General features: G+C 50.0%; 1 protein-coding gene across 1 annotated transcript in view; it reads right to left on the bottom strand.

Annotated features, from left to right (window-relative positions):
* pkd1b (polycystic kidney disease 1b) overlaps positions 1-16,638 on the bottom strand; it is a 370,954-nt gene that overhangs the window by 285,077 nt on the left and 69,239 nt on the right. The window contains exons 7-9 of the mRNA XM_070856829.1: positions 15,578-16,306; positions 11,499-11,630; positions 4,167-4,342 (exon numbers count right to left, since the gene is read on the bottom strand). Coding sequence (XP_070712930.1) covers positions 4,167-4,342; positions 11,499-11,630; positions 15,578-16,306 — 1,037 coding nt within the window. The remainder of the gene's footprint in view (positions 1-4,166; positions 4,343-11,498; positions 11,631-15,577; positions 16,307-16,638) is intronic.

Raw genomic sequence — 16,638 nt, 5'->3', positions numbered from 1 at the left:
CTTCTCCTGCTGCCGGGTCTCGCTTAGGGTGGCGATGTCAATATCAAAGCGTCTAAGTTCTCGGGCAACTATAGAGGGGCGGCGTTCCATCCTGTCACTGTTGGAGTTGTCCATGAGGGTCCTGACGTTCCAGATCCCGAACTTCATGTTAAAGGCCTGTGCGTGAGTTCTTTTAACATGGGTTGGTCATTGCACACCGGCTACCACACGGGCTTAGCTGAGCAAGGTCTTGGTCCAGTGGCAAGGGGGTCCAAGATGACTGGAGACCAGGCACTGCTATATGGGCCTAGTTGCTTATGGCGAGATGTTGGCCGCAGGCTCGGCGCTGAGTAGCGCCCTTGGTGGTAGGTGTTCAGAGGCCTGTTTGGGGGCAGGCATTGGGAGGGTCAATGGCCCACTGGGGTTCAGGGTGGCAGGTCAGAGGGGTCACAGCCATGATGCTCACCACGTGCTGGAGGAGGAGAAGAGGCCAGGTCACCAGTGGGGAAGGAGAGCTCCAGTCATCGCTGAGAGAGGAGGGGAGGCCAACGGCCGACGTAGGAAAGGAGGCCCGGTCACCGTTGAGGAGGAGCTCACCTGTGGAGAAGGCGAGGTCGAGCTGTCGTTGAGGAGAAGCCCGCTGGAGGGGTGATGGCCCATTGGAGGGATGATGGCCCGTCGCTGGAGGGGTGATGGTCTGCCGCTGGAGGGGTGATGACCCACCACTGGAGGGGTGATGGTCCGCCACTGGAGGGGTGATGACCCACCACTGGAGGGGTGATGACCCACCACTGGAGGGGTGATGGCCCATTGGAGGTGTGATGGTCCACCGCTGGAGGGGTGATGGTCCGCCGCTGGAGGGGTGATGACCCACCACTGGAGGGGTGATGGCCCATTGGAGGGGTGATGGCCCATTGGAGGGGTGATGGCCCATTGGAGGTGTGATGGTCCACCGCTGGAGGGGTGATGGTCCGCCGCTGGAGGGGTGATGACCCACCACTGGAGGGGTGATGGCCCATTGGAGGTGTGATGGCCCGTCGTTGGGGGGGTGATGGCCCACTGCTGGAGGGGTGATGGCCCGCATTGGAGGGATGATGGTCCATTGGAGGGGTGATGGCCCATTGGAGGGATGATGGTCCATTGGAGGGGTGATGGCCCATTGGAGGGGTGATGGCCCATTGGAGGGGTGATGGCCCGCATTGGAGGGGTGATGGCCCATTGGAGGGGTGATGGCCCATTGGAGGTGTGATGGCCCATCGTTGGGGGGGTGATGGCCCACCGCTGGAGGGGTGATGGCCCGCATTGGAGGGGTGATGGCCCGCATTGGAGGGATGATGGCCCATTGGAGGGGTGATGGCCCGCATTGGAGGGATGATGGCCCATTGGAGGGGTGATGGCCCGCATTGGAGGGATGATGGCCCATTGGAGGGGTGATGGCCCGCATTGGAGGGGTGATGGCCCATTGGAGGGGTGATGGCCCATTGGAGGGGTGATGGCCCATCGTTGGGGGGGGGTGATGGCTCGAACATTGGAGGACTGAGGGCCCAGTCACCTGGTCGGAGGCTCACCTGCTCACCGGGCGTCGTCGTGGATGAAGGATCGGGCGAGGTAAGTGAGTCCCCTATGCAAGATGGCCACTGGGGTGGCAGCTTCCGAGGGAACTCTCCTGTTGAACAACTCCCATTTCTACCATCCGCAACTTCCCAACCTCAGCCTCCCCCCTCCCACTGTCTAAACTTCCCCTAGCCCCAAAAGACCCTAAGTCTTAAACACTTAAGCCCTTACTTTAAACCCAACCCTGCGAATCCCAAAAAATCAGGCCTACCTCAGGCTTCCCTCCACATCACCCATCGGCGACGACTGGACCTCCTGTGACGGTGACCTGGACCTCTTCCCTCCCTTCAGCGGCTCCTCCTCGGCATCGACTCTCCTACCTCACACCAATCCACACCAATCCACACACACATCATAATCATAGGCCGTCCCTCGAACGAGGATGATTTGCTTCCACAAGAGTTGATAGATGTTTCAATGAAGGACCCGATGTTCCAGTCCTGAACTCCAGTTGAAGGGGTGGAAGATGCCTGTGTGTGGATTTATTTAACATGTGGTGACCGTTGCACATCAGTCACCACATGGGCACGACAGAGCTTGGCCTTTATCCAGTGGCAAGGGTTAACCAGGACGACTGGAGACCTGCTCTGCTGCACGGACCTAGTGTGCACACATATGGCAGTGTGGGCTGGCCCGTGCTGCCCCTGGGCCCTCAGCTCTTCTGGGCCCTGTACCCTCATTTGCTGCACCTCTGCCACGATATTCCAGAGCCCGGCGCTCCAGCTCTATTGATATCCCTGACCTGCGGTGCTGTTCTCACACAGGTAGGGGTGGCCCACACACACACACACACACACTCACACACTCCAACCGCCCCCACCCACACACACACCCAATGCACATGCACACTCACATACACCCACCAGTGGGTGTGGTGTATTTGGACTTCGAGATGGCATTCGATAAGGTGCCACATAATAGGTTACTACAGGGTTGGGGTAATATATTAGCATGGATAGAGGATTGACTAACGAACAAAAAATACAGAGAGTTGGGATAAATGGCAAACTATGTTTAGTAGGGTGCCGCAGGGATCGGTGCTGGGTCCTCAGCTATTTACAATCTATATTAATGACTTGGATGAAGGGACCGAGTGTAATGTAGCCAAGTTTGCTGGTGATACAAAAATTGGTGGGAAAACAAATTGTGAGGAGGACACAAAACATCTGCAGAGGGATATAGACAGGTTAAGTGAGTGGGCAAAAATTTGGCAGATGGAGTATAATGTGGGAAAATGTGAGGTTATCCACTTTGGCAGAAAAAATAGAAAAGCAAATTATAATTTAAATGGAAAATAACTGCAAAGTGCTTCAGTACAGAGGGACCTGGGGGCTCCTTGTGCCTGAAACACAAAAAGTTAGTTTGCAGGTACTGCAAGTAATCAGGAGGCAAATGGAATGTTGGCCTTTATTGCAAGGGGGATAGAGTATAAAAGCAGAGAAGTCCTGCTACAACTGTACAGGGTATTGGTGAGGCCACACCTGGAGTACTGCGCACAGTTTTGGTCTCCGTATTTAAGGAAGGATATAGTTGCCTTGGAGGCGGTGCAACAGAGGTTCACTAGATTGGTTCCTGGGATGAGGGGGCTGTCTTATGATGAGAGATTGAGTAGAATGGGCCGATACTCTCTGGAGTTCAGAAGAATGAGAGGTAATCTTATCGAAAGATATAAGATAATGAGGGGGTTCGACAAGGTGGATGCAGAGAGGATGTTTCCCCTCATAGGGGAAACTAAAACTAGGGGACATAGTCTTAGAATAAGGGGCCGCCCATTTAAAACTAAGATGAGGATGCATTTCTTCTCTCAGAGGGTTGTAAATCTGTGGAATTCTCTGCCCCAGAGAGCTGTGGAGGCTGGGTCATTGAATGTATTTAAGGCGGAGATAGACAGATTTTTGAGTGCTAAGGGAATAAAGGGTTATGGGGAACACGCAGGGAAGTGGAGCTGAGTCCATGATCAGATAAGCCGTGATCGTATAAAATGGCAGAGCAGGCTCGAGGGGCCGGGTGGCCTACTCCTATTTCTTATGTTCTTACGTTCACCCACATGCACGCACGGACACAAGCACACCTGCACAGATTCACCCAACGTGCGCGCACACCCACATGCACACACACACACACACACGCACACACACACACACACACGCATTCACATACACATACACATACACACCCACACACACATACACATACACATACACATACACACCCACACACGCATTCACATACACATACACATACACACCCACACACACATACACATACACATACACACCCACACCCACACACACATTCACATACACATACACATACACACCCACACACACATACACATACACACACACACACACATACACACCCACACACACACACACATTCACATACACACCCACACACACATACACATACACACCCACACACACATACATATTCACATACACAAACACACACATGCACAAACACACACACACAAACAAACACACACACACACACACTCGCACTCACACTCACACACATACACAAACAAACACATACACACAAACACTCACATACACACATACGTGTCTCACCGGAACGTAACCTCTGCCAAGCTGTCCGCTTTGATCCTGAGGATGAATCTTTGAGGCTTATTAACAAGAATCATGCTGGGCACGTCAATAAACTGTGGATCCATTAGGGGGTGCATGGTGTCTGCTACAAGCTCAGTGGTCACACTCTGCCTGCTCACAGGATTCACTGCCGCCAACTGTAAAAAACACAGCAGAAAGTTACAGGCTGGAATATAATCGAGGGATTCAGGTGGTTTATATATAGAATAACGGATATCCGGGAGTGAGTTACAGGCTGGAATCTAATCGAGGGGTTTGAATGATGTCATGCCATAAGAGTAAAGCTGCAATGAGATCGCTCTTGGCAGCTGGGAAGATCGGTTGCAGGAGACAGGTAAAGGGCATGTGTGTGAGAGTAGGCTCTGGGTCTGGAGCTTGACTGGACTGTAACACAGGTCAGAGGTAGGTCTATGGCACAGCATGGCCAATTCCACAACCCACTAATCTCCCAACCAATGAGGTTACTAACTGTAAGCAGCCTCAGTGACCATTAGAGAGAGGGAACCATTGGAGGGAGGAAACCATCGGAGTGAGAGAGAGAATCATCGGAGAGAGAGAGAGAGAGAATCATCGGAGAGAGAGAAAGAAGCATCGGAGAGAGAGAGAGAGAATCATCGGAGAGAGAGAGAGAGAATCATCAGAGAGAGAGAGAATCATTGGAGAGAGAGAGAGAGACAATCATCGGAGAGAGAGAGAGAGAGAATCGTCGGAGAGAGAGAGAGAGAATCATCGGAGAGACAGAGAGAGAGAGAGAGAATCATCGGAGAGAGAGAGAGAATCATCGGAGAGAGAGAGTGAATCATCGGAGAGAGAGAGAGAGAGAGAATCATCGGAGAGAGAGAGAGAATCATCGGAGAGAGAGATAATCATTGGCGAGAGAGAGAGAGACAATCATCGGAGAGAGAGAGAGAGAATCATCGGAGAGAGAGAGAGAATCATCGGAGAGAGAGAGGGAGAGAATCATCGGAGAGAGAGAATCATGGGAGCGAGAGAGAGAGAGAATCATCGGAGAGAGAGAGACAGAGAATCATCGGAGAGAGAGAGAATCATCGGATAGAGAGAGAGAATCATCGGAGAGAGAGAATCATCGGAGCGAGAGAGAATCATCGGAGAGAGAGTGAGAGAGAATCTTCGGAGAGAGAGAGAGAATCATCGGAGAGAGAGAGAGAGACAATCATCGGAGAGAGAGAGAATCATCGGAAAGAGAGAGAGAGAGAATCATCGGAGAGAGAGAGAAAGAGAATCATCGGAGAGAGAGAGAGAAACATCAGAGAGAGAGAGAGAGAGAGAATCATCGGAGAGAGAGAGAATCATCGGAGCGAGAGAGAGAATCATCGGAGAGAGAGAGAGAATCATCGGAGAGAAAGAGAGAGAGAATCATCGGAGAGAGAGAGAGAGAATCATCGGAGAGAGAGAGAGAATCATCGGAGAGAGGGAGAGAGAGAATTATCGGAGAGAGAGAGAGAATCATCGGAGCGGGAGAGAGAGAGAATCATCGGAGAGAGAGAGAGAGAATAATCGGAGAGAGAGAGAATCATCAGAGAGAGAGAGAGAGAATCATCGGAGAAAGAGAGAGAGAATCATCGGAGAGAGAGAGAGAGAATCATCGGAGAGAGAGAGAGAATCATCGGAGAGAGGGAGAGAGAGAATTATCGGAGAGAGAGAGAGAATCATCGGAGCGGGAGAGAGAGAGAATCATCGGAGAGAGAGAATAATCGGAGAGAGAGAGAATCATCGGAGAGAGAGAGAGAATCATCGGAGAGAGAGAGAGAGAGAAAGAATCATCGGAGAAAGAGAGAGAGAGAATCATCGGAGAGAGAGAATCATCGGAGATAGAGAGAATCATCGGAGAGAGAAAGAGAATCATCGGAGAAAGAGAGAGAATCATCGGAGAGAGAGAGAGAGAGAATCATCGGAGAGAGAGAGAGAATCATCGGAGAAAGAGAGAGAGAGAATCATCGGAGAGAGAGAGAGAGAGAATCATCGGCGAGAGAGAGAGAGAGAGAAAATCATCGGAGAGAGCGAGAGAGAATCATCGGAGAGAGCGAGAGAGAATCATCGGAGAAAGAGAGAGAGAATCATCGGAGAGAGAGAGAGAGAATAATCGGAGAGAGAGAGAATCATCGGAGAGAGAGAGAATCATCGGAGAGAGAGAGAGAGAGAAAGAATCATCGGAGAAAGAGAGAGAGAATCATCGGAGAGAGAGAGAGAGAATCATCGGAGAGAGAGAGAGAATCATCGGAGAGAGGGAGAGAGAAAATTATCGGAGAGAGAGAGAGAATCATCGGAGCGGGAGAGAGAGAGAATCATCGGAGAGAGAGAATAATCGGAGAGAGAGAGAATCATCGGAGAGAGAGAGAGAGAGAAAGAATCATCGGAGAAAGAGAGAGAGAGAATCATCGGAGAGAGAGAATCATCGGAGATAGAGAGAATCATCGGAGAGAGAAAGAGAATCATCGGAGAAAGAGAGAGAATCATCGGAGAGAGAGAGAGAGAGAATCATCGGAGAAAGAGAGAGAGAGAATCATCGGAGAGAGAGAGAGAGAGAATCATCGGCGAGAGAGAGAGAGAGAGAGAATCATCGGAGAGAGCGAGAGAGAATCATCGGAGAAAGAGAGAGGGAGAATCATCGGAGAGAGAGAGAGAATCATCGGAGAAAGAGAGAGCGAGAATCATCGGAGAGAGAGAGAGAATCATCGGAGAAAGACAGAGAGAGTATCATCGGAAAGAGAGAGAGAGAATCATCGGAGAGAGAGAGAGAGAATCATTGAACAAAGAGAGAGAGAGAATCATCAGAGAGAGAGAGAGAATCATCAGAGAGAGAGAGAGAGAATCATCGGAGAGAGAGAGAGAGAATCATCAAAGAAATAGAGAGAATCATCGGAGGGAGAGAGAAAATGAAATAAAACTATTGCACAGATAAGTCTTGCCTGGTGTAAAGTATTTGCTATTAAGAACTCTTTGGTTTATTAACAAAGGTTTAACAATCACACGACACATTACGTTTCATTCAATCATCTCACAACCTCCTGCCTCATCGTGTATCCCCCGAACCCAAGTGGCTGGGGTTTTATTGAGTTTTGTGAACATCACGTGACTGGCTAAGCCACTCCCAACTCAACAGCGCTACAACTATTTTGCTGCAAAACCATAAATCAAGTGCCCCCCTACTAGAGGGCCATCAGAACTGACAAATTAACAAATAAAACTTTGAACTGTTAAACAAATCAAATTTAAATGTTGTTGCTGGGGGTGATGATGCACTCCAGTCCCTCCGGTGCCTCAACAGCTCGGCAGATCTTTCTCTCCTCTCTCTCAAGGTGTTGATATCAATAGGCCTCTTCCTCCTCTCCTGGAAACTCGCTGCCTCTCAGGATGCAGGCAGGCAGACAGCAGTTGCAGCTCCTTCCTCCACAGACTCCCAACTGCTAAGTGGCTAAGCCTCTCCTAACTAAACAGCTCGACAACTATTTTGTTGAAACTAGAAACCAAGTGCCCCCTTCACTAAAACCGACAAATTTAAACAAATTAAACTTCAGACATTAAAGGATCAAATTAAATTTGGTTGCCGGGGGCGATGATGCACTCCAGTCCACCATGAACGTACCAGCTCTGCAAACCTGTGAGCATCCTCACAGTGCACACATTACATGCCGGGACAATGAATTGTACCAGGCCCCACAAACCCGCGTTTCTCAGCCACACCCCGCCGTGTAGTGCACACACCGGCCTCGAGCCCCTCCAGTCTCACTCCCCTTCCTCACACCGGGCCTCGAGCCCCTCCAGTCTCACTCCCCTTCCTCACACCGGGCCTCGAGCCCCTCCAGTCTCACTCCTCTCCAGTCTCATTCCCCTCCCTCACACTGGCCTTGAGCCCCTCCAGTCTTACTCCCCTTCCTCACACTGGGCCTCGAGCCCCTCCAGTCTCACTCCACTTCCTCACACCGGGCCTCGAGCCCCTCCAGTCTCACTCCCCTCCAGTCTCATTCCCCTCCCTCACACTGGCCTCAAGCCCCTCCAGTCTCACTCCCCTCCCTCACACTCACCTCAAGCCCCTCCAGTCTCACTCGCCTCCCTCACACTCGCCTCAAGCCCCTCCAGCTTCACTCCCCTCCCTCACACCAGCCTCGGGCCCATACAGTCTCACTCCCCTGCCTCACACCGGCCTCGACCCCTTCCAGTCTCACAAGCAAAAGATAGAAAGAAGAAAAGTAAAAGTGGAGGGCAGAAAGCAAAAGGGGCCACATTACAGCAAAATTCTAAAGGGGCAAAGTGTGTTAGAAAGACAAGCCTGAAGGCTCTGAGCCTCAATGTGAGGAGTATTCGGAATAAAGTAGATGAATTAACTGCGCAGATAGCAGTTAACGGGTATGATATAATTGGCATCACAGAGACATGGCTCCAGGCTGACCAAGGCTGGGAACTCAACATCCAGGGGTATTCAACATTTAGGAAGGATAGACAGAAAGGAAAAGGAGGCGGGGTGGCGTTGCTGGTTAAAGAGGAAATTAATGCAATAGTAAGAAAGGACATTAGCTTGGATGATGTGGAATCGGTATAGGTGGAGTTGCGGAATACCAAGGGGCAGAAAATGCGAGTGGGAGTTGTTTACAGACCACCAAACAGTAGTAGTAAGGTTGGGGACAGCATCAAACAAGAAATAAGGGATGCATGCAATAAAGGTATAGCATTTATCATGGGTGACTTTAATGTACATATTGATTGGGCTAACCAAACTGGTAGCAATGCGGTGGAGGAGGATTTCCTGGAATGTATTAGGGATGGTTTTCTAGACCAATATGTTGAGGAACCAAACAGGGAGCTGGCCATCCTAGACTGGGTGATGTGTAATGAGAAGGGACTAATTAGCAATCTTGTTGTGCGAGACCCCTTGGGGAAGAGTGACTATAACATGGTAGAATTCTTTATTAGGATGGAGAGTGACACAGTTAATTCAGAAACTAGGGTCCTGAATTTAAGGAAAGGTAACTTCGATGGTTTGAGGCGTGAATTGGCGAGAGTAGACTGGCAAATGATACCTAAAGGGTTGACGATGGATAGGCAATGGCAAACATTTAAAGATCATATGGATGAACTTCAGCAATTGTACATCCCTGTCTGGAGTAAAAAGTAAAACGGGGAAGGTGGCTCAACTGTGGCTAACAAGGGAAATTAAGGATAGTATCAAATCCAAGGAAGAGGCATATAAATTGGCCAGAAAAAGCAGCAAACCTGAGGACTGGGAGAAATTTAGAATTCAGCAGAGGAGGACAAAGGGTTTAATTAAGAGGGGGAAAATAGAGTACGAGAAGAAGCTTGCCGGGAACATAAAAACTGACTGCAAAAGCTTCTATAGATACGTGAAGAGAAAAAGATCAGTGAAGACAAACGTAGGTCCCTTGCAGTCGGATTCAGGTGAATTTATAATGGGGAACAAAGAAATGGCAGACCAATTGAGCAAATACTTTGGTTCTGTCTTCACGAAGGAAGACACAAATAACCTTCCGAAAGTACTAGGGGACCGAGGGTCTAGTGAGAAGGAGGAACTGAAGGATATTCTTATTAGGCGGGAAATTGTATTAGGGAAATTGATGGGATTGAAGTCCGATAAATCCCCAGGGCCTGATAGTCTGCATCCCAGAGTACTTAAGGAAGTGGCCCTAGAAATAGTGGATGCATTGGTGATCATTTTCCAACAGTCTATCGACTCGGGGTCAGTTCCTATGAACTAGAGCATAGCTAATGTAACACAACTTTTTATAAAGGGAGGGAGAGAGAAAGCGGGTAATTATAGACTGGTTAGCCTGACATCAGTGGTGGGGAAAATGTTGGAATCAATTATTAAGGATGAAATAGCAGCGCATTTGGAAAGCAGTGACAGGATCGGTCCAAGTCAGCATGAATTTATGAAGGGGAAATCATGCTTGACAAATCTTCTGGAATTTTTTGAGGATGTAACTAGTAGAGTGGACAAGGGAGAACCAGTGGATGTGGTGTATTTGGACTTTCAAAAGGCTTTTGACAAGGTCCCACACAAGAGATTGGTGTGCAAAATCAAAGCACATGGTATTGGGGGTAATATACTGACGTGGATACAGAACTAGTTGGCAGACAGGAAGCAGAGAGTCGGGATAAACGGATCCTTTTCAGAATGGCAGGCAGTGACTAATGGAGTGCCGCAGGACTCAGTGCTGAGACCCCAGCTCTTTACAATACACATCAATGATTTGGATGAAGGAATTGAGTGTAATATCTCCAAGTTTACAGATGACACTAAACTGAGTGGCGGTGTGAGCTGTGAGGGGGACGCTAAGAGGCTGCAGGGTGACTTGGACAGGTTAGGTGAGTGGGCAAATGCATGGCAGATGTAGTATAATGTGGATAAATGTGAGGTTATCCACTTTGGGGGCAAAAACGCAAAGCCAGAATATTATCTGAATGGTGGCAGATTAGGAAAAGGGGAGGTGCAACGAGACCTGGGTGTCATGGTTCATCAGTCACTGAAAGTTGACATGCAGGTGCAGCAGGTAGTAAAGAAGGCAAATGGTATGTTGGCCTTCATAGCTGGGGGATTTGAGTATAGGAGCAGGGAGGTCTTACTGCAGTTGTACAGGGCCTTGGTGAGGCCTCACCTAGAATATTGTGTTCAATTTTGGTCTCCTAATTTGAGGAAGGACGTTCTTGCTATTGAGGGAGTGCAGCGAAGGTTCACCAGACTGATTCCCGGGATGGCCGGACTGACATATCAGGAGAGACTGGATCAACTGGGCCTTTATACATTGGAGTTTAGAAGAATGAGAGGAGATCACACAGAAACATACAAGATTCTGACGGGACAGGACAGGTTAGATGCGGGAAGAATGTTCCCGATGTTGGGGAAGTCCAGAACCAGGGAACACAGTCTTCGGATAAGGGGTAGGCCATTTAGGACTGAGATGTGGAGAAACTTCTTCACTCAGAGAGTTGTTAACCTGTGGAATTCCCTGCCGCAGAGAGTTGTTGATGCCAGTTCATTGGATATATTCAAGAGGGAGGTAGATATGGCCGTTATGGCTAAAGGGATCAAGGGGTATAGAGAGAAAGCAGGCAAGGGGTACTGAGGGAATGATTAGCCATGATCTTATTGAATGGTGGTGCAGGCTCGAAGGGCCGAATGGCCTACTCTTTCACCTATTTTCTATGTTTCTATGTTTCCCCTCCAGTCTCACTCCCCTCAAGCCCCTCAAGCGCCTCCAGTGTCACTCCACTTCCTCACTCGCCTCGAGCCCCTCCAGTGTCACTCCCCTCCCTCACCTTGAGCCTGTAGATTGCCGGACGCTTGAAGATCACGCTGTAGGTTTGTCCGGTGTAGGCAAAGACTGCGAGGTCGTCGATCACCCAGGTGTAAGTAACCGAGGTGCCACGGATAACCTCCGCCGAGAACACCTGCAAGGAGAGGCTGGTTACAGAAGGTGGAACACTTTGCTGCAGAGACCTGGGCAGAGTCCTCTGCTCATCATTTTATTCCTGCTTCCTCCCCGCTGGGGCTATTCAACCATGGGAAGGACAACACAACCAAACTGCCACTCCCTCCACCACTGGCGCACCATGGCTGCAGTGTGTACCATCTACAAGATGCACTGCAGCAACTGGCCAAGGCTTATTTGGCAGCGCCTCTCAAACCCACGACCTCTACCACCTAGAAGGACAAGGGCAGCAGGCACATGGGAACACCACCACCTCCATGTTCCCCTCCAAGTCACACAGATTCCCAACTTGGGCATATATCGTTGTTCCTTCATCGTCGCTGGGTCACAATCCTGGAGCTCCCTCCCTAACAGCACTGTGGGAGCACCTTCGCCAATGGACTGCAGCGGTTCAAGAAGGCGGCTCACCGCCACCTTCTCGAGGGCAACGATTAGGGACGGGTAATAAATGCCGGCCTTGCCAGCGATGCCCTTATCCTGAGAATTAATAGAAGAGAACCCCCATCCTGCTCTCATCAAGGTGCACTCGGCCCCAGGGCTCTGATCATATCAGGCACCTTGGCAGTGTTAGCTGTGGCTCAGTGGGAAGCACACTCACCTCTGAGTCAGACAGTTGTGGGTTCAAGTCTCACTCCAGGAACTTGAGCACATCAATCTCGGCTGACACCCCCAGTGCAGTGCTGATGGAGTGCTGCACTGTCATAGGTGCCGTCTTTTGGATGAGACGTTAAACTGAGGCCCCGTCTGCTCTCTCAGTTGGAGGTAAAAGATCCCATGGCACTTTTTCGAAGAAGAGCAGGGGAGTTATCGCTGGTGTCCTGGCCAATATTTATCTCTCAATCAACATAAATCAAACAGATTATCTGGTCATTATCACATTGCTGTTTGTGGGAGCTTGCTGTGCGCATATTGGCTGCCGCCTTTCCCACATTACAACAGTGACTACACTATAAAAGTACTTCATTGGCTGCAAAGTGTTTTGAGACATCCGGTAGTCGTGAAAGGCGCTATATAAATGCAAGTCTTTCTTTTCTTTCCCCTATCTCGTCGAAGGTACTAAGGCCAACTGCTGCCCCGGCAGAAAAAAGCCAACTCAATACAGAGCAGAGATTGAACTTGGGAGGGTTCTAGTCCATTAAATTCAGTAACACGCTGGTCACTGATACCACCCGCCCTTCACCAACACACACATACCCGCTTGCACTGGGAGTCCTAGAACGGGACCAGAAATGGTCTGGGAGCAAGAGAGGCCGAGAAAGAAGGACATGAAAAAAAGGAACAACTCTCCAGTTTAACAAAGCCATTCCCTCCCTCTTTGTCTCTGGTTATCTGCCCCCTACTCCCAACCCACTGTCAGTCCATCAGAGGGCAACATCTGCTAACCTCTCCGCAAAATGTTCCCTCTCGATCCTGGCCCATCCCATCGGGCAGCACCAGGCCGGACCTGAGGATAGAGCCTGTTCTAGAAATCACAGACACACACACATGTCTTCAGCACATAGCTATAGGAATCACAGACACACACACATGTCTTCAGCACATGGATATAGGAATCACAGACACACACACATGTCTTCAGCACACGGATATAGGAATCACAGACACACACACATGTCTTCAGCACACGGATATAGGAATCACAGACACACACACATGTCTACAGCACATAGATATAGGAATCACAGACACACACACATGTCTACAGCACACAGATACAGGGAATCACAGACACACACATATGTCTACAACACACGGATACAGGGAAATACAGACACACACACATGACTACAGCACACGGATACAGGGAATCACAGACACACACACATGTCTACAGCACATGGATACAGGGAATCACAGACACACACACATGTCTACAACACACGGATACAGGGAATCACAGACACACACATGTCTACAGCACACGGATACAGGGAATCACAGACACACACACACATGTATGCAGCACTCAGATATAGGAATCACAGATACACACACATGTCTGCAGCTCACGGACACAGGGAATCACAGACATACACACATGTATGCAACACACGGATACAGGAATCACAGACACACATGTCTGCAGTATACAGATACATCACCATGCTCCTCACTGTCGCTATTCTAATTCGGATCCTCCTATTGTTCTGCCGTCCTGTCATGTGCAAGCATAAACATGTCTACAGGATATTCGACTGTGGAGACACCACAGTCAAGCCATCCTCACAAGACATCCACACAGGTGTATTTTTCAACAGAGGTAGCATTCAGCAGTGGGAGGCATGGCTGATTTTCCCTTCCCCTAACCTGGAGACCCGGAGGGCAATTACAACACTCACACTGACTGACACCAACGTATAGATCGGGGTCCATTCTGATCTGTGTATTCCAACGCTCTCCTGGCCGGCCACCCACATTGTCCACTCCGTAAACTTGAGCTTATCCAAAACTCTGCTCCAGTGTCCTAACTCACACCAAGTCTCGCTCACCCATTCCCCCCTGTGCTCGCTGACCTACATTGGCTCCCAGTCGCCCAGTGCCTCAATTTTAAAATTCTCATCCTTGTGTTCAAATCCCTCCATGGCCGTGACCCTCCCTAGCTCTGTAATCTCCTTCAGCCCCACAACCCTCCAGAGATCTCTGTGACCCTTCAACTCTGACCTCGTTAGCATCCCTGATTATAATTGCTCTATCATTGGTGGTCGTGCCTTCACCCCAAGCTCTGGAACTCCCTCTCTAAACCTCTCCGGCTCTCGACCTCTCTATCCACCTTTAAGATCCTCCTTAAAACCGACCTCTTTAACCAAGCTTTTGGTCACCTGCCCAAAATATCCTTTTGTGTCTTGGTGTCAATTGTTTTTTGATAACGTACCTGTGAAGCACCTTGGGATGTTTCACTGCATTAAACCAGCTATATAAATGCCATGGGCCAGAGCTGTCTTTCTTTTACTTTCTGTACAGTTCTGTCTCAAAATGAGCTCTCCGAGCGCTTTAAGAACATAAGAACATAAGACATAGGAGCAGGAGTAGGCCCTATGGCCCCTCGAGCCTGCTCCGCCATTCAATAAGATCATGGCTGATCATCGGCCTCAACTCCACTTTCCCGCCCGATCTCCATATCCCTTGATTCCCCCAGACTCCAAAAATCTATCGATCTCAGCCTTGAATATATTAAGAGACTCAGCATCTGGGGCAGAGAATTCCAAAGATTGCTCCTCATCTCTGTCTTAAATGGCCGACCCCTTATCCTGAGACTGTGCCCCTGGTTCTAGACACTCCAGCCCAGGGGAAACAACCTCTCAGCATCTACCCTTCAGAATCTTGTATATTTCAATGAGGTCACCTCTCATTCTTCTAAACTCCAGCGAGTACAAGCCCATTCTACACAATCTCACATCATAGGACAGCCCTCTCATCCCAGGAATCAATCTAGTGAATCTTCGTTGCACCGCCTCCAAGGCAAGAATAGCCTTCCTTAGATAAGGAGACCAAAACTGTGCCCAGTACTCCAGGTGTGGTCTCACCAGGACCCTGTACAATTGTAGCAGGACTTCCTTACCCTTATACTCCAACCCCCTTGCAATAAAGGCCAACATGCCATTTGCCTTCCTCATTGCTTGCTGTATCTGCATTCTCGCTTTCTGTGTTTCTTACACAAGAACCCCCAAATCTCACTGAATACCAACATTTAAACGGTTCTCACCATTGAAAAAATATTCTGTTTTTCTATTCTTCCTACCAAAGTGAATAACCTCACATTCCCTGCATGATACCCTTACTGCCCACTCACTTAGTCTATCTATATCCCTTTGCAGACGCTTAGTGTTCTACTCTCGTGAGCAAACTTGGATCCATTGCACTCGGTCCCTTCGTCGAGGTCCATGCGAGAGATTTGGAAGGCTGTACCTGAGAGACATCCACCAGCATGCGCCTGAACTCCCCGGGCACGATGCGGAGCCCCTGGATCACATCGTGGGCCTGGACCAGGACAGACAGGTTCTGGGCGCTGACCGCGTTGCTGGCGGTGATGTTCAGGAGCTCCGTCCCGGGACAGCTGGCGGTGAAGCGGGCGTGTGAGAACCAGGTGTCGCCCGTCTCCCTAAGGCAGGCGGGCGTGTACTGCAGCAGCTCGGGCGGGCAGCGGGCCTCGAAGCGGACCCTGGAATGTCGCACCGGGGGGCCCCACCAGGAGCTGGCGTTGCCTCCGGAACTGATCTTGATCACGATGAGCGTCTCGTTGCCGGTCGGCACTAGGATCTTGCCATCGTGCGGCCGCGGGTAGATGACCTGCAAGCCGCTGACCTTTGTCGGGGTGTCCAGCGGGCAGCAGTCAGTCACTGTCGGGCCAAATGTGTTTGCCAGGGACGGGGTGGTGTCGAGCGCCCGCAGCTGGTCCGTGTACAGGACACGCACATCGCAGATCACGCCATCGATCCACGTGGGGTTGGGCCACGCAGGCTGGAAACCTGCCAGTAAGCTCTCCGCCCAGCCCTGCCGCACTAGGCCAATGTAGCTCTGTCGCCACGGTGATGTCGAGCTGGGCAGGCAATGCAGCAAAGCGCCCGGGCCAGCGTCGTGCTGAATCCCAATGACATCATCCGGGTACACGTGGACATCCTGGTCACCCAGCATCACCTGAAATACAGCAGCAGTCAGTGACATCACCAGACCAACCCACCAATCAAAAACACAGCACCAGTCAGTGACATCACAGGAACAACCCACCAATCAGAAACACACCAGTCAGTGACATCACCGCACCAACCCACCAATCAGAAACACACCAGTCAGTGACATCACCGGACCAACCAACCAATCAGAAATGCAGCACTGCAATGAAGAAGAAAGCTGCAGACTGCAGGAAGATATCAATGGACTGGTCAGGTGGGCAGGTCAGTGGCAAATGGAATTTAATCTGGAGAAGTGTGACGTAATGCATTTGGGGAGGGTTAACAAGGGAATACACG

This window comes from Pristiophorus japonicus, chromosome 16, assembly GCF_044704955.1.
Source record: "Pristiophorus japonicus isolate sPriJap1 chromosome 16, sPriJap1.hap1, whole genome shotgun sequence".
Classification (NCBI taxonomy): Eukaryota; Metazoa; Chordata; class Chondrichthyes; family Pristiophoridae; genus Pristiophorus; species Pristiophorus japonicus.
This window is presented reverse-complemented; position numbering and strand designations above follow the sequence as displayed.